Source organism: Fistularia commersonii, chromosome 6, assembly GCF_037954325.1.
Source record: "Fistularia commersonii isolate RoL2024-O1a breed Wild chromosome 6, RoL_Fcom_v1.0, whole genome shotgun sequence".
NCBI lineage: Eukaryota > Metazoa > Chordata > Actinopteri > Syngnathiformes > Fistulariidae > Fistularia > Fistularia commersonii.
The window spans coordinates 20,824,904-20,847,471 of NC_141289.1; the positions used below are offsets into that span (position 1 = coordinate 20,824,904).

At 45.5% G+C, this 22,568-nt stretch overlaps 2 protein-coding genes across 2 annotated transcripts in view; both read right to left on the minus strand.

Moving 5' to 3' along the window:
• Positions 1–14,410, minus strand: part of LOC147233639 (adenylate cyclase type 8-like) — a 21,602-nt gene extending 7,192 nt beyond the window's left edge. Inside the window, exons 1-16 of the mRNA XM_086148635.1 lie at positions 13,734–14,410; positions 11,149–11,411; positions 9,946–10,143; positions 9,631–9,870; positions 7,902–8,130; positions 7,675–7,824; positions 6,079–6,209; positions 5,855–5,966; positions 4,934–5,061; positions 4,700–4,858; positions 3,040–3,274; positions 2,779–2,967; positions 2,506–2,606; positions 2,154–2,355; positions 1,599–1,697; positions 717–844 (exon numbers count right to left, since the gene is read on the minus strand). Coding sequence (XP_086004761.1) covers positions 717–844; positions 1,599–1,697; positions 2,154–2,355; positions 2,506–2,606; positions 2,779–2,967; positions 3,040–3,274; positions 4,700–4,858; positions 4,934–5,061; positions 5,855–5,966; positions 6,079–6,209; positions 7,675–7,824; positions 7,902–8,130; positions 9,631–9,870; positions 9,946–10,143; positions 11,149–11,411; positions 13,734–13,778 — 2,609 coding nt within the window. The 5' untranslated portion in view covers positions 13,779–14,410. The remainder of the gene's footprint in view (positions 1–716; positions 845–1,598; positions 1,698–2,153; positions 2,356–2,505; positions 2,607–2,778; positions 2,968–3,039; positions 3,275–4,699; positions 4,859–4,933; positions 5,062–5,854; positions 5,967–6,078; positions 6,210–7,674; positions 7,825–7,901; positions 8,131–9,630; positions 9,871–9,945; positions 10,144–11,148; positions 11,412–13,733) is intronic.
• Positions 14,411–16,186: 1,776 nt separating this feature from the next.
• Positions 16,187–21,469, minus strand: dnajc27 (DnaJ (Hsp40) homolog, subfamily C, member 27). Its single transcript, XM_086148637.1, has 7 exons — positions 21,058–21,469; positions 20,402–20,484; positions 20,128–20,197; positions 19,191–19,355; positions 18,998–19,120; positions 17,979–18,139; positions 16,187–17,843 (listed from the first exon to the last, which is right to left on the minus strand). The coding sequence occupies exons 1-7, from the start codon at positions 21,142–21,144 to the stop codon at positions 17,711–17,713; spliced, it is 822 nt and encodes a 273-aa protein (XP_086004763.1). The 5' UTR covers positions 21,145–21,469; the 3' UTR covers positions 16,187–17,710.
• Positions 21,470–22,568: the final 1,099 nt, after the last annotated feature.

Genomic DNA, 22,568 nt, shown 5'->3' on the forward strand with positions numbered 1-22,568 from the left:
GTTTTATTCAAAATAATTAAACAAAAAAATGTAGCACTCGTTCGCTGGCTATCTGGAACTATTTTCAACAGTGGAATAATTGAAGAATGCTGAGCTTCATCTCTGCTCCCTGCAAACATTAGCAAGAACTTCAAATATCACGTCTCGTCATTGGAGGCAAATATACTGCTCAAAAAAACCAAGGGAACACTTGAAGAACACAATGTAACTCCAAGTCAATCACACTTGTGTGAAATCATAGTGTCCACTCAGGAAGCAACACAGATTCATTTGGACTTGTTTTAAGGACATTACATCAAAGTTGGATCAGCCTGGAGTTTGTTTTTACACTTTAATTTGGAGTGTGATTCCTAATCCAGACCTCCATGGGTTGATACAATTGATTTCCATTGATCATTTTTGTGTGATTTTGTTGTCAGCACATTCAACTGTGTAAAGAGCAAAGTATTTCATAAGAATATTTCATTCACTTAGATCTAGGGTGTGTTTTTTAAGTGTTCCCTTTATTTTTTTGAGCAGTGTATATCGCATGCAGAAAACACGCGGCTACATTTGTATCACGCATTGTTTACATCTTTTTCCGCTATTATCATAACAAATGACATTTATCAGCCAGTTTTTAATGGATGCCATGTGGTGTAGCTTTAAACGACACCCGGTATATTGAAAAAAAACCATGTTTTTTGTGGTATAATGCCGGCCCGTGTGAGACTGACCTGTACGCCTCTATGATGAAGGTGTACAGGCCGGCGGCCAGCAGGAGGACGGCCAGCTTCAAACCGCAGCTCAGCCGCAGAAACGCCGCGCAGGTCACCATGGCAACCACACCACTCAGCAACATATACTGTACAAAAGCACAAGGACAATCAAAATAATGGCTATTTTCATCTATCGTGCTTTTTATGTTCTAACTCATGGCGTCTTCTCCCTTCAGGGTCTCCACAGCTGATCCACCTTCTCCATCTCACCCTGTTCTCTGGATCCTCCTCTCTCACACCAGCTACCTTCATATCTTCTCTCACCACCTCCATCCATCTTCTCTTTGGTCTCCAATTCCAGCATCTGTCCTCAGCATCTTCATCTCTGCAACCTCCAGCTCTGACTCCTGTCTTCTGGTCGTTGTGGTTGTAGATCATCTCCCCACCGTCTCCTCCACCTTTCCTTTCCTTCTGGCTGATGTTCTTCTATCTCTTCGAACCCCAGACACTTTTCTCCAGCCATTCCAACCTGCTTGAACCCGTTTCTTCACCTCTTCTCCACACTCTCCTGCACTCTGGACTGCTGACCTGAAGAACTTGAAATCCTCCAGCTTCTTGATCTCCACTCCCTGTAGCCTCACTTTCCTCTCATTCACACACACATATTCTGTCTTGCTGTGACTGACCCTCCTTTCCAGAGCATACCTCCACCTCTCTAGATGTTCCTCCACTTGCTCCCTGCTCTCACTGGGGATCCCAGTGTCATCTTGAGCAGTTCTAACATGCTGTCTGTTATTATAACAATATGTTGCCGTAGTGTGTGTCTGTATTTGCATCTCAGTGCTCCATGAATGTCATGTTATAACTCATGTTATTCATTAGCGCGTCACCGCCGCTCACCTCGGGCTGCGAGCAGCTGCTGATGTTTGGCCAGGAGGTGGGGAGAACCTGAAGAGCATCGCTGCTGTTGGATAGAGCTTCAGGTTTATAGCACCACAGCTGAAAGAGGGAAGAAAGAACCAGAAGTAGGAGAAAACCAGTCACCGGATTTGGCCAATATTCTCCGCAAGGCACTTTGGAGCGTCCGATTTCAAATTTCGAGGCTAAAACTCTTAACAGTAACCATCTGACCAAGTTCCAATTCATGACTGCTGTTTTGGGAAAATAATTCTGCCAAGTCATTTCCGCTGAAAGTTGCGTCATGTTAAAAGCAGCGTGCCGCCAGGAAACACCCACAGCCAGTTCAGACCAAAGATGACGTTATTCCAGTTGCAGCTGCAAATTTCAACTTTGGTGTTCCTGTTGGTTCGAAACAATTCTGATCAAAATGCTCCACAGACTTGCTTCAACATCTTCAACCTATCGTCGCCTGACACGGGATCGGGCAACATCGAGCTGCGGGACACGTCGACAGGAAGCATTTCAGGCGAACCGAAACGTTTTCTTTGGACTCACGATGTCAGAGGAGGCCATGCCGATGTTGACGCCGATGGCGGCGAGCGTCATCAGGGTGCGGGCGCACTTGGTCTCGTGAACCCAGCAGCAGAGAGCCTGCAGGGGGGCAGGGCAACACCTGAACTCCTCCCCGAGAGTGAGCAGCAAGAGCAAGATGTAAACGCCGATGGTAAATACAAACTTAGCCACCATCAGACGCCACCTTAGCAACCAGAGGACGGGCGGAAAATGAAAGTGAAAAAAGGAAGAAGAATGTTTATAAGGTAGACGGATAAGAGGAAGTGAACAGAAGCAAAAGTTGCTAAAGATAAGCAGTAAGAACGTCGGATGGTGAGATCTGTGGAAGGTCTACCTGGTGGAGGGGATTAAAGTCTGGACGGCCATCAGAAGTAGGAGCAGGAGGAAGGAGCAGACCATGTTGGACTTGAAGAGCTCGTCTCTCATCTGTGAAAACTGGAAAGCAAAGGGCAACCGAGGTCCCGTGAACACATCGGCCGCCAGAGTTTATCTGCCCGCTACTGAACATGTTCCCGACCCAAAGGTGACCATCATTACAGAAGATGGTGTTCAAGGAACCCGAGCGTTCCCTGGAGCTCCTGAGGAGGACCTGGCATGGCCTCCTTACCTTGCCCTCCATGTTGGAGTCCTTGAACACCTGCATGAAGGTGGTGATGTGCTCCTTCCTCATCCGCTCGCTGCTGCGGACCTGCATGGCCTGACGGATCCTCTTGTTGACCTCCCATGACCCGGAGCGTCGCGCCGCCACCTGATTGGGCAGCTGGGTGAGCGAGCCGTTGGTAAAAGTGGCGAGAATCTGCCGGAGGAGACCAGAAGGTTACGCGCCGAACTCGCCGTTACGCGCCGCCGTGTCTTCGCTCGCTCTTACAAAGTTCATGCCCAGGATGTCTCCGAAGGGCAGCTCGGCGCTCCACGTGGTCATCTCATCGTGACTTTGTCGCCTCGGCCTCGGCGGCTGCGACTCCTCCTGCGCCGCCGGACTGATCAGGAAGGTGTCGATGTTGTGTTTCTGTAGAAATTGGCTACGCTCCCGTCCGTTCCCCGCTTCCGTCTGGTAGATCCCACCCAGGCAGTCCAGGGTGGCGCGAGAGATGTGAATCCGCCTGTGCTGACAGATGATTCTACATTTACTGAAATGGTAAATTGAAGTGCCAAACAGTATGCCAATCAAATCCACCCCCCACTTCCGATAGGTTTGAACCGGATTTGCCGCCGTGCGATATAATCGATTATGAACTACGGCAGCCATCGTTCGTGCACTTCTAAAGGGTCCGACATGATATCACATGTATGATTTATGTTTCTGCTCTAAAACGACGGCCATGTCGGATATCTGAGGTTTCTGGCACTGAGGTGATGCCATGCAGCCAGACACATTCTTACACCATCTGCTTATCCAAACATCAACAGGCAGGACCGAACACGTACATGTGTGAAATCTTCTCGTCGTGAAAACCGCACCTGAAGACATTTCACCGCTAAATGAGAGGCTTCTTCCGTTCCGATGATCTATGGGGGGTTTCCCAGCGGGACTGCGGGTCCAGGTTATGGAGGCTTGTTATGTAACTGGCAGTTGAAGGAGGTCTGAGGGGTCGCTACGCTAACGGAGGTGTCGTTCGTCGGGAAAAAAGAGAAACTTTTGTGGGATTACCTGGATTGGGATGTGCAAAGGTGAAGCTAAACAAAGGAGTGAAACCCGTTTGGTCACACGGACTGAGGCTCAGGTGGACGAAACCAAGGGCAGGTTCTGGTGGTGGATCCTTCCAGGTCCTTTAGGGGGTGCAGATGGTTTTGGAGAAACTCCGGCAACATATGGCGTGACAATGTCCTTTCTTTTGTTGTTTTCTTCCTCCTGTTCTGTGTTCCTGCGTCTGGTGGTTTCTGATTTGACGTAGGTTAGCCGCAGGATCTCAGGGCTTTCCTGCCCCAAACCCTGGCAGTTGTACCGACACCCTCCCCACGGGTCCCTAGAAGTGAAGACGCCTCTGGGCCAAAACGTCTCCGAGTGAAAAATTCAAGCCCGGTTGCCACGACAAGAAGATTTCGATAAGAATTCAGCGAGACCCGGATGACCAGGAGCCTCCGCTGACACAACAAATGTTGCCGTCGTACGACAGAGTTCTCCTTGTGGTCCAGCTGCATGTTGTGGAGCAGATTGTAGCCGTCGCAGCTTTGAAATGCCAAAAGAGAACTCTGGTTTGGTTTAGACTGAAAACACTGATCCTTTCGGGTTTTAAGAAGTAATTTACCGCACACCTCGTGAGACTTTTAGATTTTTGTGTTTCCTTTTTTGACTTGCGTTCATTGTGTGCGCTTGTGGCTACTAAACATATCCTTCAAGTGACCCTGAACCTATAATAACCCGAGGGTCAGAGCTTGTTCAGAATAGAGCTCAAACAGCGGTATGGAGACAACTTCATGAAAGAAGTGTCCGGGACTCGAGAAAACAGAAGCGATCACGGAAATGGAGAAGGATATTCGTATCCCTTGCGGTCTCCAGAGGGTCAAATATGTTCAAAATGTCTGACCCCGGCAGCCCCGAAGCCTCCAGGCTGTTGGCGATGTCCACGTCCCAACTCCAGATGTCAAACTGCCACTTTTGAAGACCCAGAACACCCCCGAGAACGGACCCGGAATGGACGCCGATGCGCATATCGACCTCCTGTTTTAGCTCCCGCCGGATGTACCTGCAGAGGGGCGTCAGCGGAGTGTTAACAGAGCGTCGGCGGAGCTTCGGATGAGGACCTGGATGGCGTCCTTACCGGATGGCACGGATCATGCTGAGGCCCATCTCAACACAGCAGCGGGCGTGGGCTCGCTGGGGCTCGGGGACCCCCGACACACAGTAGTAACAGTCTCCCAGGATCTTAATGCGCAAACACTGATGCTCCTGAACAACAACAACAACAACAACATACGTGAGCTAAAACGAGCAACAAATCCACAAAATATTCCCGGATGACAAACTCTGACAAGGTTGCAAAACCAAATGCAAATTAGCTGAAATAAATCTTTCAATAAAAAAAAAAAAAAAAAAATCACAAAGTATAAAAGCATTAACTTCAAGTTAAAGAAAATTAAAATAAATGTTGAAAAAATCGAAATAAATGTTGAAATAAATCTTTCAATAAATTAAAAAAAATCACAAAATATAAAAGCATAAACTTCAAGTTAAAAAAAATTAAAATAAATATTGAAAAAATTGAAATAAATGTTGAAATAAATCTTTCAATAAATTAAAAAAAATCACAAAATATAAAAGCATAAACTTCAAGTTAAAAAAATTTAAAATAAATGTTGAAAAAATCAAAATAAATGTTGAAATAAATCTTTCAATAAATTTTAAAAAATCACAAAATATAAAAGCATTAACTTCAAGTTAAAAAAATAAAAATAAATGTTGAAAAAATTAAAATAAATGTTGAAATAAATCTTTCAATAAATAAAAAAAAAAAAAAAATCACAAAATATAAAAGCATTAACTTCAAGTTAAAAAAATTAAAATAAATGTTATAGATAAGGAGCCTCATGAAAAACAAATGTATCCTGAACCAGAAAACAAAAAAATAAAATCTCATTAGTCTCAAAGCAGCCTGATGAAAACCAAAAAATACTCAAATGGCTAAAAAACACATCTCCAACTAAATGAGGTATAATTTGGTCGGCGGCCCCGGCGATCTGACCTCCGCCAGCCTGTCGAAGCGGCCAAAGAGCTCATTGAGAGTCTTAACCAGCTCCTGAGCCGAGAGGATCAGGGACAGCGAGGTGAAGCCGATGATGTCGGCAAACAGGATGCTGCACGGAGAACAGAGCTTCCGTTAACGGTTGTGGTTTGAGCCTCATTACCCCAACGTCTCATTCGGACTTCCGGTTGATCATTTGTGTCGAATGGGTGAGTGTTGTTCACCTGACGTTCTTGTATTGGTGGATGTAGATCTTCTGGAACTGCTGGGGAAGCAGGTACTCGTCCGTGGCGGCCATATCTGCGATCATCTCCAGCACCAGGAAGCGCGGGAGGATGGACATCACCAGACGCTCCTGGAAGAAGAAGGATTTCACGGTGCGAGAGCTGTTAGTCTACGCCGGCGGTCGGCAGCCTTCGCCACTGAAAGAGCCGTTTGGATCAGTTTCCTCACAGTCAAGAAAACACCGGGAGACAAACCACCTTTTTGAAATTTAAAATGAACAAACACGGCATATTAAATTTATTTTTTTTTTGCCTTAATCCTATGTATAAACAAAATGTGTGTTGCGTCTTTTTAAATCAATGACCAACTGCACAGAAAACGAAATGATATTTCTGCATGCAACAAAATATTTCCAAAAAAACGATCTTGGGTTGAAGGTTAATTTTAAACAAAATACTCAATTTCAGTCTATTTGAGTCCGTCTTTTATTTATGAAGTGACACGATTCGCCGGCAGTGAACCAGAAACTTTGTCCTCTCTCTGCCTGCTGTCAACCTTTTACTGCCCCGTGCAGTCGCTTATTAAGAGCCATAAAAATATATTATTTGGATGTTACAAGATCGCCAAAATGACATTTAAAAAATGAATGAACTCAAACAAAACACATTTTAATTAAATACTCGTTAATTATTTTCAAAAGCCACGGGGAGCCGCAAGTTGCCGACCCCTCCCTGACCTGCAGGGAGTTTATACATAGTGTATATGTAAGTGTATATATATATGGTTTATATATATGTACATGTACGCCTGGTATATACAACAGAGTGTCATCAGCGTATAACAATCACAAGAGTACAGAATGGAAGTTAACCAAATAAATTGTACTTATTGTACTTGTACTTAAGACCTTAAAACACTTGATAGCCTTAACCTTGACAATTTATATTTCATTGTATTTCTTATTCTCCCTCCTTCCTGCTATTATCTATTACTGTTATGTTTTTGCTTGAAACTCTGGCACAACAATTTCCTTCGGGATAAATAAAGTTGTTCTCATCTCATCTCATCTCAAATCAGCCCGATCACCCTCCTCACATTCTGGGACCCAAAGCTGACAAGAACTGACTTTCAGTTATTTCCCAGAATATAAGTGTTGCTGGTCATTCAAAAAATAAAATCAATCTCATCAGGCAAATCTGATTCGTGCTGGAAAAATAAAGCCAAAATATGAGTTTATAGTTCAATCTGAGCTCATGAGCTTGTGAGTAGTATCAAAACAAGCGTTGTATTTCAGATGCAGAGAAATATCTCTTATCCTCTTCCTCCTATTTTGCTAAATATCAATTATGTCTTTCACAGTTGATAATCATGATTTTCCTCTTTTGGCTTTTGGTTTTTTTTTTTCGAGAACACAGGAACATACATTCAATTTTTGGCGGAAGTCAAAAGAATCCGAGTGGGAAGATACTAAGTCTGTGCAATTGACTCGGATAAAAAAACATGTTTAAATAATCAAATCGGTATTAAACTGTTACAGGTTTGGGATCCCGGAAGGCCCCGGAGGCTCGCGAGCAGCTGTGGAGCTCCCGGTCTACCTGTCGGTGGTTCTCCCTCTCCAGTCGAACCCGTCCCTCGATGCAGCGTCGCGTCTCCAGGAAGGTTTGCCTCTGAGTTCTGTCGGACAGGAAGTGGATGAACAGACCCGCCATGTTCATGGCCAAGTAGAGGCAGGCCTTTGCCAAAATCTGAGGGGAGAAACAAAGACGGCGAGAAGAATTATTAAGGGTAGGAACCAGAGGAAAAGCGACGGGAGGGTCCGGACCTTCCTGGGAAAGGTGCGGTCGCCATAGTGACCGCGGATGTCCAGCACCAGATGGAGGACGGAGGTCGTCGTCCCGGCAACGAGGGACCACAGCAGGGGGAGGGGCAGCAACGTGTAGGCGGAAAAGAGGCTGAAGAAGATAAACCAGGAGTGATCGGCATCCACCCAGCAGACCACGGCCACCGGGACCTGAGCCGTCTGAGACATCCAGCTGACCACCGCCAGATACCTGAAAGACACGGAGATGGTCACCGGGCTCCGACGACACAAACCTTCACCTCACACTCCTTCAGTAACACAAACACATCTTAAAAATGAAAAGACACCGTCGTTGTTCTCGTATGAGGAACCGAAATGCGTCACATTCATACACCTTCTTGCTGATTTTGTGCATTTTGACCCCGTCCCGCCCGACTCTCAAACATCTCCAGGTGTACCTCAACAGCAGGCGTACCTTTCCAATCTGGCTTCAGAAACCAACACAGCAAAGTAACAAATGACCTCCTTCTCTCCTCTGACTCCGCATCCCTCACCGTCCTCCTCCTCCTTCATCTCAGCGCTGCCTTCGATACAGTCGACCATCCAATCCTCCTTAACTGTCTGGAATCATTAGGCATCACCGACACCGCCCTCTCCTGGTTCCACTCTTACCTCTCCGGCAGATCTCACTACATCAACATAAACAACCATACATCTTCCACCACCCTCGTCCGACACGGAGTTCCACAAGGTTCAGTTCTTGGCCCTCTACATACTGCCACTTGGACACATCATCCGCCGCATGGACTCCATTTCCACGGCTATGCTGATGACACTCAGCTCTACATAAACACCAAAACAATCACTCCCGAAATCCTTTCCACCCTCACCGACTGCATCACAGACATAAAAACCTGGATGAGCCAAAATTTCCTCAAACTCAACAGCAACAAAACAGAAATGATCATATTCGGCCCAAAACCCTTGCTCAATTCCTGTCACAATCTCGCACCCTCCATTGATGGTCACTCTGTTTCCCCCTCCCCCCTGGGAAGAAATCTTGGAATCTACATGGACCCTGCACTCTCTTTTAGGCCACACATAAATCACATCACCAAAACCTCTTTTTTCCACCTCCGAAACATAGCATGCCTCCGACCCACTCTTTCACACTCTGCTGCTGAAACACTAATCCGTGCATTTATCACCTCCAGACTCCACCACTGCAATAGTATCCTATATGGCCTCCTCTCTAATGCCCTTCAAAAACTGCAATATGTCCAGAGAACACATCACCCCCATCCTCCGTCAACTTCACTGGCTGCCCATCAAACAACGCATCCACTACAAGATCCTCCTCACCACCTACAAAGCCCTCAACAACCTCGCCCCCCCATATCTCACCGACCTTCTACGTCGCCGCTCTCCAGCGCGTCGTCTTCGCTCCTCGGATGCAAACCTCCTCACTCCAATCTGTAAGTCCAAGTACGGCACCCTGGGAGACAGAGCCTTCGCCATCGCCGCCCTCTGGAACTCCCTCCCCCCGGCCGTCCCAGAGTCAAACTCACTGTCTTCCTTTAAACACAACCTCAAGACCCACCTCTTCCAAACCACCTACAACACCTACAGCTCTTCCCATTAACTATGTGTATGTTCTATGTTTTCTGTCGTCAACTTGTAAAGCGTCTTTGTGTACCTTGAAAAGCGCGATACAAATCGTATGTATTATTATTATTATTATTATTATTACCTCAACCACCGTGGCGACGACATCACTTCCTTCCTGCAGAGGACGAGGGCGCAGATGATGGCCCGGAGGAGCGTGGACAGGCCGGCCAGCCAGGCGCAGGAGGGTCGGCCCGAGCCGGGCTGCCACGTCAGCGCGGGGACGAGAAGGCAGGTCACCATGTCCATGATGCTGGTGAGAACCAGGGAGGTTCTCCGCTGTTCGCAGGAGAACTGCTGGTAGAGCTGCTCCAGGTCCGGAGACCTGAGAGGGATGACGTCCGACACGGCGTGTCACGGGATCGTCCGGGAGGACAAACGTGAGCTCTTGAGCTCTTACTTGAACGTGTGCCGTAGAGCCGGGATGAAGATGCCCCGCACGGTCGACCTCCACGACACGAAGAAGTCGTCGTCGCCCAACGAAACCACGTTGGTCTTCCTGGCCGAGGTGATCCGCTGCCCCGTCGGGTGGATGCGAACCGCTGAGGCTCGCTGCTTGGAGACGTGGCCGCCACGAGACACCTTGCAGCGGATCTGCCTGCAGAGAAGCAGAGCAATTATTTAGTTCAAGTATCTCTTGGTCTTGTTCTCGACTAAGGGAAGGATGGAGCGGGAGATGGACGTTCGGATCGGCGCGGCGTCTGCGGCGATCTGCTGTGGTGAAGAGGGAGCTGAGCCAGAAGATGAAGCTCTCGATGTACCGGTCAATCTCCGCTCCTTTCTTCACCTATGGTCCACCAGCCGCAGGTGGCGACCAAAACAACGAGATCGCGGAAACGAGCGGAAGAAAATTTTCCGCCCCGGGTGGCCGGACTCTCCCTCAGAGGTTGGGTGAGAAGTTCAGCCATCCGGGCGGAGCTCGGAGTTGAACCGCCGCTCCTCCGCATGGAGAGGAGCCAGATGAGGTGCTCGGCATCTGGTCGGGACGCCTCCTGGACGGGGAGGTGGTCCAGGCATCCTCCCAGATGGTGGTCCATCTGGGAGGAGACCACGGGGAAGACCCAGGACACGCTGGAGGGACCTCAGGCTGGCCCAGGAACACCGGAGGAGATGGAATATGTGCCCGGGAGAGGGAAGGCTTGGCCTCCCTGCTCCGACTGCTGCCCCATGACCCGACTTTGGATCAGCAGCAGAAGGTGGATGGATGGATGGATGGATGGATGGATGGATGGATGGATGGATGGATGGATGGATGGATGGATGGATGGATGTGTAGATGGATGGATGGATGGATGGATGGATGGATGGATGGATGGATGGTTAATTGATAGGTTAAGCGATTCGACTGGAAAATAATTTGTAGAAAGCTGTTGTAGCCTCTCTCCTCGTCCAGGTACAATAAATTACGACACAACCTGTGGAGCTTCTGCTTGTCAGCATGGTTGGAGAATCAAAAGGTCAAAACCATCGACGCCTCAGCTAGTCAACATCCCTGGAGACTCTACCAACTTTGACCCCGGACGCTTCACACTGAGCGTTCTCGGGCGCCGGCGGCGATCTACCTGCTGGTGACAGCAGCTGGAAGTGGCGGATGCAGATCTACCTGTTTATGTCTGCGATGTAGGCGTCGGTGACGGTGATGCAGAGGCGGTCGCTCTCCAGGCCTCCGGCGAGCCTCAGGGAGTACAGGTTGCGTTGGTCGATGATGTTCCGGACGGCGGTTTGCCAAAGCAGCGTCTTCTTCTTCTTCGGGCCGGGGCTCACGGTTGCACTCAAAGTGACGTCGCTGCTCTGCCGGACCAGCTCGCATTCTCCGTTCTCCAGCCGTCCGCCGCAGTCATCCATGGCGGCCTCCAGATCTGTGACCTGATAGATGGAGAAAAGTCGGCGGCAGGAATATTTGATTGTCACGGTTCTCAGGTCCTACGTATCTGGAGGACATAGAAACAAGAAGCCCTCCACGTGCACCGATCTTAGTTAAAGCGTTCTGCAAGTGAACGCTCCAGTCATTTTCACGGCGATGTTTCAGATGCCACCTAATTGCACTTATCATTGAAGCCAGATGGCCACGTCTGAAGGACGGCAAGGTCCTCATGCTGGGATCTGGACATCGTTGGAAAACCTGTTCTAGCGGCGTCGCTCCTCTGGAAGGCGTCACGACTGTAGGACACCCGGGAGTCTGGACTCTCTGAGCAGGATGTCGTTAGCATTAGCATTTAGCTCCCACATAAAACAAATAGAAAGAACTGCTTTCTGTCAAAATTCAGGTACGTGCAATCGTGTTTTCGTCTCCACACTGGATTATGGCAACTTTCTCTTGCCAGGCTGTCCCAGTAAATCCCTGGAGACTCTGCAGATCAGTCTTGTCCTGCAGCGGCGTCCTGCACAACTCAGAGTGGAATTTAGAAATGACTTCCGATCTCCGAGAACCCTTCAAACCTTCTCCACCGGTCAGATCTTGAGGCTTCAGCTGCATTCTGCCTTCAGTTACAAAGACTCATTTCTGTGGAATCATCTTCGAATCTCGATCCAAAGGGGACAAACGCTCTTTTAAAAGTAGTCTTGAAACCTTTGAGAGAGCTGATAGTTAGCGCTAAGCTAGCCACCAGCGATGCTTCCATAGAGCTGCTCCACCGATAGAGATCCCATCATACGTCCTCCCGTTCCTCCTGCTCCTCCCCTCCGACTGCGTCCCATCATCAGCACATCATCATCACCTGGTATCTTCTCTCATTTTGAAAGGTTCCCTCAGATCTTCTGCGGCGTCTCACTGGCCGTCAACCGATGCTGCTGCTTCTTCTGCTTCTTGGGATCCACCCGAGGTTTCTGCTGCGGCGGCAGGCAGCGTTCCTTGTTTGGTAATATTGGATTGTTATAAATCATTTTAAAGAGTTTTCTCCAGACCTGCTCTCCATGTGAAGCTTCATGAGACAACTGTGGAGTGAAATGGCGCTCTGAAATTAAACATTTGATTTGATTTGGATTTCTGTTTAGGATATAGATCAAAATATGGGAAGGGATTTATCGCAAAGTTTATATTTTAACCATAAAATCCCTATTGAGAATTCCAAAAGAACTAAGTGAGCGTCATGTGATGATTTTAAAGCAATTTAAAGCAAAACCAAACGTTCCGACCCGTCTCTGCTACCGCGATTCAAAGTCCAGAACGTTACGTTTCTAACAATGACGCTTGTTTTTTTAATCAGATCAGACTGTTACTTTGCCCAGAGGCGGCGTCTCAGCGACCCAGTTGGCGTGAAGAAAGGCTTGAGGATTAATCCAATCAGAGAGCAGCACAGTGACCTGCTTCTCAAGGACAGTCGGAATTGAAACAGAAAACCACTTACAACTAACTGGATTGCAAGCAGGTTTCATGTCTGTTCCTGTATAAAACATCGGTCGCTGGGTTTCTGGAAATGCAACTTCATCTCAAACCTCTTTCTAAAGCTTTGAACCAATGGCTGATGGATTTGTCCCACCTGAGATCTGCGCTGCTTAGCACACAAGCTATGCTAACCTTGGCTTCTAGGAACATCTAGGAACAACCCTAGGGTTCTCCGGTGTCTGTGCACTAAAATATTCTTGCCGGGTCCCAATCTTAAAAACCAAAATCGTACCGTCCATGCACGCCATGAGGAGCTGAGGGAAGTTGTTGAGCGTTTTGGATTTACACGATGTTCCAAAAACGTTCAAGGTCTGGGTGACAATCAGATAATATTCAAGTTATATCAACAGAATACTTCAAGGAATTGTTTTTAGATTATAATATTAGAATCACTTTCTTTACTTAAAGAAACAATTCTGAAACTTCTGGATGCCTTTCTAATGACTCCTACATATTTCCAGCGCATCCTGCATGCTAATCTTAGAAATAAAGAAAATCAACAGAACGGACAGAAGACAAAGCTGTTAATGAAGATGTTCAGCGCTTCCTAGAAGCCTATAGTTTCATCAAAGTATTGAAACAGCACTCATAACACATCAATTTCGCTTTTTTTTTTTTTTTTTTTGCTTGTCTTCATTGAGGTTCTGCCCCCTTTTGGCCGGGAGGGTAAACAACTTTCCGATAAATAAAAGTTCTGCAAACGCATCTCTAAGATAACGGTAATGCATCTTGTCATTTTGGTTTCAGGTTAAGGCTGCCAGGCAGGTTTTCCTTCGCGTCCCGTCCAGCGCTCGCACACCTACCGACGTCAAAGGTGAGACGGTGGTTCTTTGGCTCCTTTCATTCATGGCACTTGATGAAGATATTCCTTCTTGGATTGCTTCTCGTGAGTAATTCAGTTGCTTCTTCCATCCCTTTTGCTCTTTAACTCCACTCAGGAGGTTGTTGTATGAAGCTGCAGGTGGCCAAATAACTATTCCTTCCTTTTTTTTGCTATCTTCTTTTCAGGTTCATCTCGGAAACGTAAATCCCAGCTCTTGAGTTCACAAGTCGGGGGTATTTTCTTTTTGCATAATATCTGCGTGCAAAAAAAAAAAAACAAGTCTTAACCGTGAAGTGGTTTTAGATTTTAGATAGCTCCGGGAGGCGAAGGAGGTGTTCCTTCATGAAGGAAAGCGTGACATGACACGCAGATTCAAGCAATGAAGCTGAAGAAGTAAAAAAAAAAATAGCTCATTAACGGGGATTAACGGGGCGTGTGTTCTGGTGCGTGATTGGATTGGCCCGTGTCCAACCAGGACACACTCTCGTGGAATCAAAGAAATCTTTGCTCAATACGGGTTCCTCTTTTCAATCTTCATGAGGAGGGACGAGGCAACGCCGACATTTTTGACCTGACGTTTGCGCACGCAGATCCACCTTGACCCATCTTGACCCAGATCCACGGATCTCCTGAAGGGTGGTCGTCCCCGAAATTTGATCCGCGCTCATGCGTGGCTATCCGAACATACAGGATTTGAAAGCAGAATTTTGGTCAGATTTTTACCATTTTAATCTGAAATCAATTCGTCTTATGTTTGACGTGAAAGCAGCGTTTGCAAACGTCTTCCAAGCAGATGGATCCAGGTCAAAATGTAATTACTCGCTGCAGAATATTCTGCCGTTTCAAATCTAAGGCTGTTCTTGTCAATTTTTTCTGATCGATTCACAGATTGAGTATTAGTTTGTCACTTAAAATGAGGAACGGCCAAGTCAATTCTAAATGCGGCAGTAAGATTGACCGGCGCAGGGCGAACCCTGCCTCTCAGCCAATGGCAGCTGGGACAGGCTCCAGATCCAGATCCAGATCCAGATCCAGATCCACACAACCCCGGGTGCAGGATCGGAGGTATAGATGATGAGTGAATGAATACAGGTGGTCCTCATTTAACGGCAGGGTTACATTCCAAGGAGTTTGTTGTTAGCGTTTTCATCAAGAAGCGGAAACCTCCCCTTTATCCAGTGCAGTGCATACTGGATTTGAATACGTATATACTGTACAGTATGTGCATGCATATAGGCCATTTATACTGTATTATTTTGTCATTTCTATTTTCTTTAATGTTCATATTTGCATAAATAGACCCGTAGGCCATTTCTACCGTACTACCATACAATATTTGCACTCATATAGGCCACTTTTACTGTATTATTTTACCTTTTCTTTTTCTTTAAGGTTTATATTTGCACAATTTTGGGCCAATTCTTAGCGCGGGTAAACACGTACAATACGTACTCACTCACAACTCTGCCGGTGCATTCCATGCCTATTTTAATTTTGTCTAATTTTGTCTAATTTTGTCGTGGAGCCCGTCGCAACTGAGTTGTTGTTAAGTGACTTGTACAACAACAGTCCAGAGGAAAAGAAGTGAAGAGGCAAATAAAAGCAGGTTGGAAAGAGAAAAACGGGGACAAACGTCTCGATAAAAGAGCGTCGGCCGGACGGAAAGGTTCTTTTGGTGAAACCGGCCGTGTCGTTATGACTTGGAGACGGTGGCTCTGGGGAGAAGGCAGGAGGCAAAGCTGGAGGAAGCTCAGATGAGGCTGTGGAGGTTCTCTTTAGGAGCGAAGAGGAAGCCATAGGATCAGGAATGTTGTGAAGATAAAGTCAGAGAGGCCAGAATGAGATGGTTTGGTCATGGACAGAGGAGACCCGCTGAACATATCGGTCAGAGAAGGCTGGGGTCGGAACTGCCGGGCAGACGGCCGTGAAGAGAAGATTTCTGGAAGTTATTTGGTTTGGATGCGAAGGGGGTTTGGTGGCGGTCGATGAGCGTCGGTGGCGGCCCGGGAAGGGAAGGGAGCGGCCGAAAGGAAAAGGTCTCGCATGTTGAGTTCTTCGCGCATGACGGCGTGAAACTAAACACTGCCGATGTTTTTTTTCCTGCAGCCGCGACCTCGGGCAGCCAAACTCATCACACTGCGACGGCGTGACGGAAGTCAGGCGGTACAGAGTTCAATCTGTGACAAACCGGCCGGTTAAAGAGTTATGAATTCCTCTGGGCCTCATCCTGCACACGTGACGCTCAGAGCGGAGAACGGGCGAAAACCGTCTGCTCAAAACATTACATGCTATTTTTATTTTCCCTTTTAAATGAGCTGATTTACTTGTTGCGTTTGCTTGGTTCTTTATCGAGAGATCGTTCTTTTTTCCTTCGGAACAAATGGAGATGTCTTTTTGAGTCAATTAATATAAATAACTTTGGTCACAAAATCAGGGCTAATAATTTATTAAGTAAAAGACAAAACACACAGCTGATTATTATTTACATAATATTATTTTTGGCTGAAAATAAAACAGGCATTAAAACAAAAATGAAAAAAATGTTTCTGACAGTTAAAAAAAAAAGAATATATATATATATATATAAATATAAGGATGGTATCAGACTCATGCTATCTTTGCACAAGGAAACACTTTCCTGTTTTTAAAAAGAAGCATCTGCGGTAGAAACCGTGTGTCTTTCTACTGTAAACATTGTGATTCAAACTTCTTTCACGTGAAGCGGAAATTCAAATAAATAAAAAATGTAAAAAAAAAAAAAAAAAAAAAAAATTTTCATGCCACTGTGGCATAAAAAATTTTTTTTTTTTTTTTTTTTTTTTTAAAAAAGGGGGTTGATTTCATCCAATCCGCGGCCGCCTCCGTCTGAGCCGCGCCGACTGATTGGCCGCCGGTCGATAACCTCATTGGAAAGCGCCGGCCGAGGGGGCGTCAGTAAGCTTCACACACGAGCACTTCAATACTAAGCATGCAGTTTCTCGTCGTCGACACACCGATTAGCTGCGACTGATTTGGGAAAAACTGATTGAAAAGTGGCTGAATGAATTTGCTTTGAATGAATTCAAAATTTCTAAAATGTCACATTTCAAGCTCATTTTTATATTTGGCTGTGTGACAGAACCACGTGGGCCGTTCGTCCCGCTGACCTTCGACCTGAAGACTCGAGGCAAAGCAGGCACTTTCACTGATATGGCGGAGATACTGAAGGCCATGGAAAAAAAAAAAAAAAGAGATTTGGATTCCATTCAATCTTAATTTTGCAGCTTTATCATGTTGCACAAACCTGAATGTTTATCTCAATAAAGTCCTTTTTTTTGTTCGCATTGAGAGTTTAAGTTCTTTCTTTAACCTTCATATTTTCAATTGTTTTTTTTTTCCCAACTGTCCAAATTAAATTGAGCGTTTATTTGCAACTTATAATTTGATTCGAGTGGGATTGTATTTGAATGCTGATTATTTTTTCTTTAAAATTCAATCTAAACTGTAATGTCGTGTTTTTTAACCCTCATGGTGTTTATTTTAAAAAGAAACCCTTCAATTGCTTGAAATAAAACCGATCTTTTGAGGGACGGAAAAACAACGCGACTTAAATGATTTTACTTCAGTTAAGTCATGCAGCAAAAATGTGTAAATATTACAATAAATAAATACATTTAGGACGAAACTACCATTTTATATTTCTAATCGTTGGCTGTGCAACATAGTGACATACAAGTATCATAAATCTTAATTTTTTTAAATTTGTTTCCTGTTTTTGGGAACATCTCCACCCTTTTTCCATGTGACTCTCATCACCTTCACCCGTCTCACCGACAGAAACGGAGGAGAAAATGTGTGTCGGACGGCGAACCCGACGTGCGGTTGGCGAAGCCGTGAGACGGGAGGATTACAATAAATAAATATTTGGAATAAATAATGGCAAGTCTCCAGTTCGTTAAAGCCTGAGGCCTGGCGGTGCTACTTGATGTTTTTGAGTAGCGACGTACGAGCGTTCACCACGGCCTTGAAGGCGTCCTCGCTGCCGGGGGCAACGCATTTGTCCGGGTGCAGCAGCACCGCCAGCTTCCTGTATGCCTTGTTCACCTCCTCCCTGAAAACAAGCAAGGATCGGGGTTGGATAATTGCCGGGAAAACAGCGAAGACCTCGAACGTGTAACCGACGGGGGGTTGTTTTGAAAAGTCGTTCAACGCGGGTTAACCTTTGACCCCGGGCCGGTCCACTCACCGCGTCGCTCCGGGTTTGACGCCCAGCATGTCCCAGGAGTCCTTGCTGTTTCGGATGCGTCGGATGGTGTCGGCCTGCTCCTTGGTGAAGCCCGCGTTCACCTCCGACACCGGACGCTTCCCGCCATTCTCGCACATGTCAGTGATGGAGGAGAAGAAGGACTGCGAGGAGGAGAAACACACCGAGGACACGCCGACAAATACAACATTTAACAATGAATGCTTGAGAAAATATGCAAGAATCAAATGACTATTTATTCTCTTTTCCACTGAAACAAAATGTCTTTTGGTCGTAACACTAAAATGTCCCGTCATTTCCGGTCTATAAGCTGCTTCTTTTTTTCCCCACACGCTTTGAACGCTGCGGTTTAAACAACCATGCGGCTCATGTATGGATATTTTTGGGCTAACGAGCTTCACGCCGCCAAAACATTTAGCCTCGTCGCATCGGAGATTCTGAGGCCGTTCAATTCCGACAGCGAAGAAGTGGACTAACGTTTTTAGTGCACGGGAGAAAGACCGAGATAGCCATCAGAAGGAGGAGCACAAAAAAATGGATGGATTGTCATATTTATGACTCGTCTTTTTCGCCAGCCGTGTTGCAGCCACTGTTCAGGGTAAAAGCATTTCCAGTATGTATGTGTGGATGTTAACGCTATGGATTTTATGAAAATTAAAAAAAAACGTTTGTGTGTAAATATCTCATGTTACAACGTGGACACCTGCAGCTTATGGACAAGTGGAGTCTTTAAATGCGCACATAGATTTACTTAGTTATTCTTAGCCAGTGAGGCTTATATTCAGGTGCGCTCAATAGTCCAGAAATGAAAGTAGATCTCCAGTCCTAACTGCAGGTATTCTCAGTGGATATTTATTTTGTTAACTGAGGTGTTTGCCTTATTATTCGTTGACATCTGTACTATATTTATCTATTACTTAGCCCGGTATACATCCTCTGTTGTTGCAGCTCCGGTGTTAAATGTGACTCTACAGATCAGTTCTTGTCCATCCCCAGCGTACCTGGAACATCTCATTGATTCCCTCTCCGCTCTGTGCCGACGTCTCAAAGTAGTGGAAACCCCGGGACTCGGCCCACAGGCGTCCCTCGCCCTCGTCCACCACGCGCCGCTTGGTCAGGTCCACCTGCGGATAGAAGGCCGTCACCACGTGCCGGGAGGCGCGAGCCGCCGCGTGGCTGCGAGCGTCGCCTGACCTTATTGGCGCAGACGATGAAGACGATGCTGTCCATGTTGGCCTGCGAGCCCATTTCCTGTTTCATCTCACCCAGCCAGCTGTCCAGAGCGTTGAAGCTCTCCCGCAGCCCCACATCGTACACCAGCAGCACGCCCTGGCTGTCTTTGTAGAACTCGTTGCGCACCTGCGAGCACAGCGACAGCGCCACCTACTGGTCAACTCGCGTCATGACAACACCCCAAGGGATATTCTGCACATTAAAAAAGAACTTCAAAAAAATATACTGCTCAAAAAAATAAAGGGAACACTTGAACAACACAATGTAACTCCAAGTCAATCCCACTTGTGTGAAATCATAGTGTCCACTCAGGAAGCAACACAGATTCATTTGGACTTGTTCTAAGGACATTACATCAAAGTTGGATCAGCCTGGAGTTTGTTTTTACACTTTAATTTTGAGTGTGATTCCTAATCCAGACCTCCATGGGTTGATACAATTGATTTCCATTGATCATTTTTGTGTGATTTTGTTGTCAGCACATTCAACTGTGTAAAGAGCAAAGTATTTCATAAGAATATTTCATTCATTTAGATCTAGGATGTGTTTTTTAAGTGTTCCCTTTATTTTTTTGAGCAGTGTAGTCCCGTCCATCATCTACCGGTTATCCTACACTTTGCATCGAAGACATTGAGGGTCTCCAAAGAACATTTTGCATGCTTACAGACAATAGCAAGTCTGGAGAAAATCCACGCAAATTCCACACAGAAAGGCCTCCAGTCCGAATCCAACCAGGAACCTTCTGGCTGTGCGGCAGTAGCGCTAACCGCTGTACCCACCTCTTCTCAAATATGTGAAATGAAACGCTTACATCTTACATTTTCCTGACACTGAAAAGATATATCAGAGAAATTATTGACTGATGTTTGAGCAAATCTGTAAATGCACCATAACTGACCTCGTAGAAGAAGGGATGTCCAGCCATGTCGAAGATGTTTACTTTGATTTCTCTGTCCCGAACCTGAACCCTGAAACAACACATTATTTGAAAAATGACGCGTACTCCTAAAAATTCGGTGAGGATAGTGACCCAGCCGAGAAGTCTGTATTTCTTTGCGGTTGGTCATCGTTTTAGATGTTTATTTTTCTGTCAGGAGAGAATGATTAAGACAAGCACGTTCATTACTTATTCATTAGGAACTCTGGAAAGACGCTACGGCGCGTGAACTTACTTTGTGACACCATAGTCGATGCCGATGGTGGCTAAATACTTGGGGACAAACCTCTTCTCGCAGTATCGTTTGATGATGCAGCTCTAGAAGGACGACATTACAACAAAACACAGGTTCAACATTTAGTCATTTTAACAAAACGCTATTACAGCAGTGTGAGAATTTTCCTTTCCCTGTATAATGATAATGTTTTGAAGCAGGTGGGTGAATTTGATGTCCGCAGGTGCTACCGACCAAACACACATGGAAAATATACAAATATCAACTAAATGAACATATTACATTCTATGAGAAGCTCTTGCTTCAGGGACATTTGGTTTCTTCTATTTCCTGCTAAATGACAACAGAAATATGCAACGTGTAGTTGCATATTTGCTGAATTAAAGGGCAAACCGAGCTCTTCATCAAGCATTCATTATGACACGCCACAATCAAGGAAACACTTCATTAAGGTGAGCGGGATGCGAGATAAACATTTCAAATCCCACAGCCTTACGACACTGAACCCAAAAATGTTAGTTGTTATGTTATTAACCGCTAAATCCATTATTATTTAGCTCTCAGCACACCTGAACGCCAGATGGCTTGCAGCTTGCAGCATCCCTCCGTTACAATCCACCACAACGTTTCCAAACATTCTGCTCGATGCTCGTTACCTTTCCAACTTCGGCATTTCCGAGGCTTATAACTTTCACACGAAGCGATTTCTTGTTGTCCCGTCTCTTCGGCGCCGCTGTTTCCATGTTCACCTCCTCGGAAATGTGACTTTTAGCGGCGAAACGTCGGGCCGCTAAAGAGGAGAACTAGATAGCCGCTAATGTTGTTGTTGTTGTTGTTATTGTTGTTGTCGGGGGCGCGGCTAGCGGCGCTAACTAGCCGTTAGCAAGATAGCTAGTAATTAGCTATCTAGTAATTAGAGCAAGGCTGGTAATGGGTTTGAGGGTAATCGGTTATCGCCGCCGCATTGTTTCGGTGTGATCTAGGCGGCGGGGTTTGAGCTGAACTGCCGGCCAGACGCTCCGCACCAGCATCGCACGGCTGCTAGCACGCTAAGCTACATGCTAAACAGCTGCTAGCGACAGCAGCCGCAGTGCGCGGACAAAAAGCCTCGTCGTTTTCAAAATAAAAGTCGCTTCAGCTTGAAAATACATCCAAGCCTTAAATGTGGAAAAAAGACTAAAAAAAAAAGATGATTCAGATGAAACAAAACTTTCGCAATGCAAAGTAAGGTAATGCAAAAATCTTTCGGATGAAATCTGAAAGAACACACTGCAGATTTTTTGTCAGACAAATTAAAAAGATAATACTAAAATCATAAATGCTTATATGCATTCAGCATTTTCCCCTGTTATACAAAAGGAGTTTAATGCAAAAGAGGTAAAACAGAAAACAATTCATAGCAGAATCCTTGAGAAACCCCTGTATTTTTGCATTAAAAAGGGTTTCATGATTCATAAGCTTAATATGTTTGCACCCTTCATGTTACTAAGCTTTGGCTGTCAAAATTGGTGTGTTCAAATGCTTCAAAATGAATTTATTTGGGCTTTTTCAAAGTAAAACCTGTTCCCAAAATTTCAGTTTTAATTCAACGAAGCACAACTATCTAATGAAAATTACTCCACTGCTTGAGAAATGTCAAAATATAATGAATATTTCATGTACAAGAGAAAACAGACATATAAAAAAGGAAACGTGACACACCAATGGCAGTATGCCACATATATATATATATATATATATATATATATATTTTGGTATATATCATATACTAGACGGAAAAATTAATTCTGAGAAAAAGAGATGAATGAGATTTGGTCTTAAAATAAAAGATCATCAAAACCCAGTATTATATTATCTTTTAACTCCACACATTATTCTTTGTTTCCATACATGTGATCAAGATTCACATCTCTATTGAAGCACTTGTTTCCTGTTTATTTTTACTTTTCTTTTAAATTATTGTCAACAGATTATGCAGACATTTCGGTGTGGTAGATGTTCCATTGGACTAAATATGAAACAACATTGATTCTTCGGGACCTGCTTTGAACCCGGGAATTGGTTATTTCTAAGGAGCGTACAAACTGCTCTTGAAACATCCAGAGAAAATAATGGAGAATGATCTCTCTCTGTCCCAACACTGTGTTTAATTGTTTGCTCAAACTCA

Bases quoted from the DNA above. Each gene is read 5' to 3' on its own strand.
- dnajc27 (XM_086148637.1), bottom strand. From the start codon at position 21,144: ATGGAAACAGCGGCGCCGAAGAGACGGGACAACAAGAAATCGCTTCGT. The intron at 19,121-19,190 runs GTCAGGCGACGC...TTCTATCCGCAG, and splicing joins TCATCGTCTGCGCCAATAAG to GTGGACCTGACCAAGCGGCG. The intron at 18,140-18,997 runs GTACGCTGGGGA...TCCTCCTCGCAG, and splicing joins GAATCAATGAGATGTTCCAG to TCCTTCTTCTCCTCCATCAC.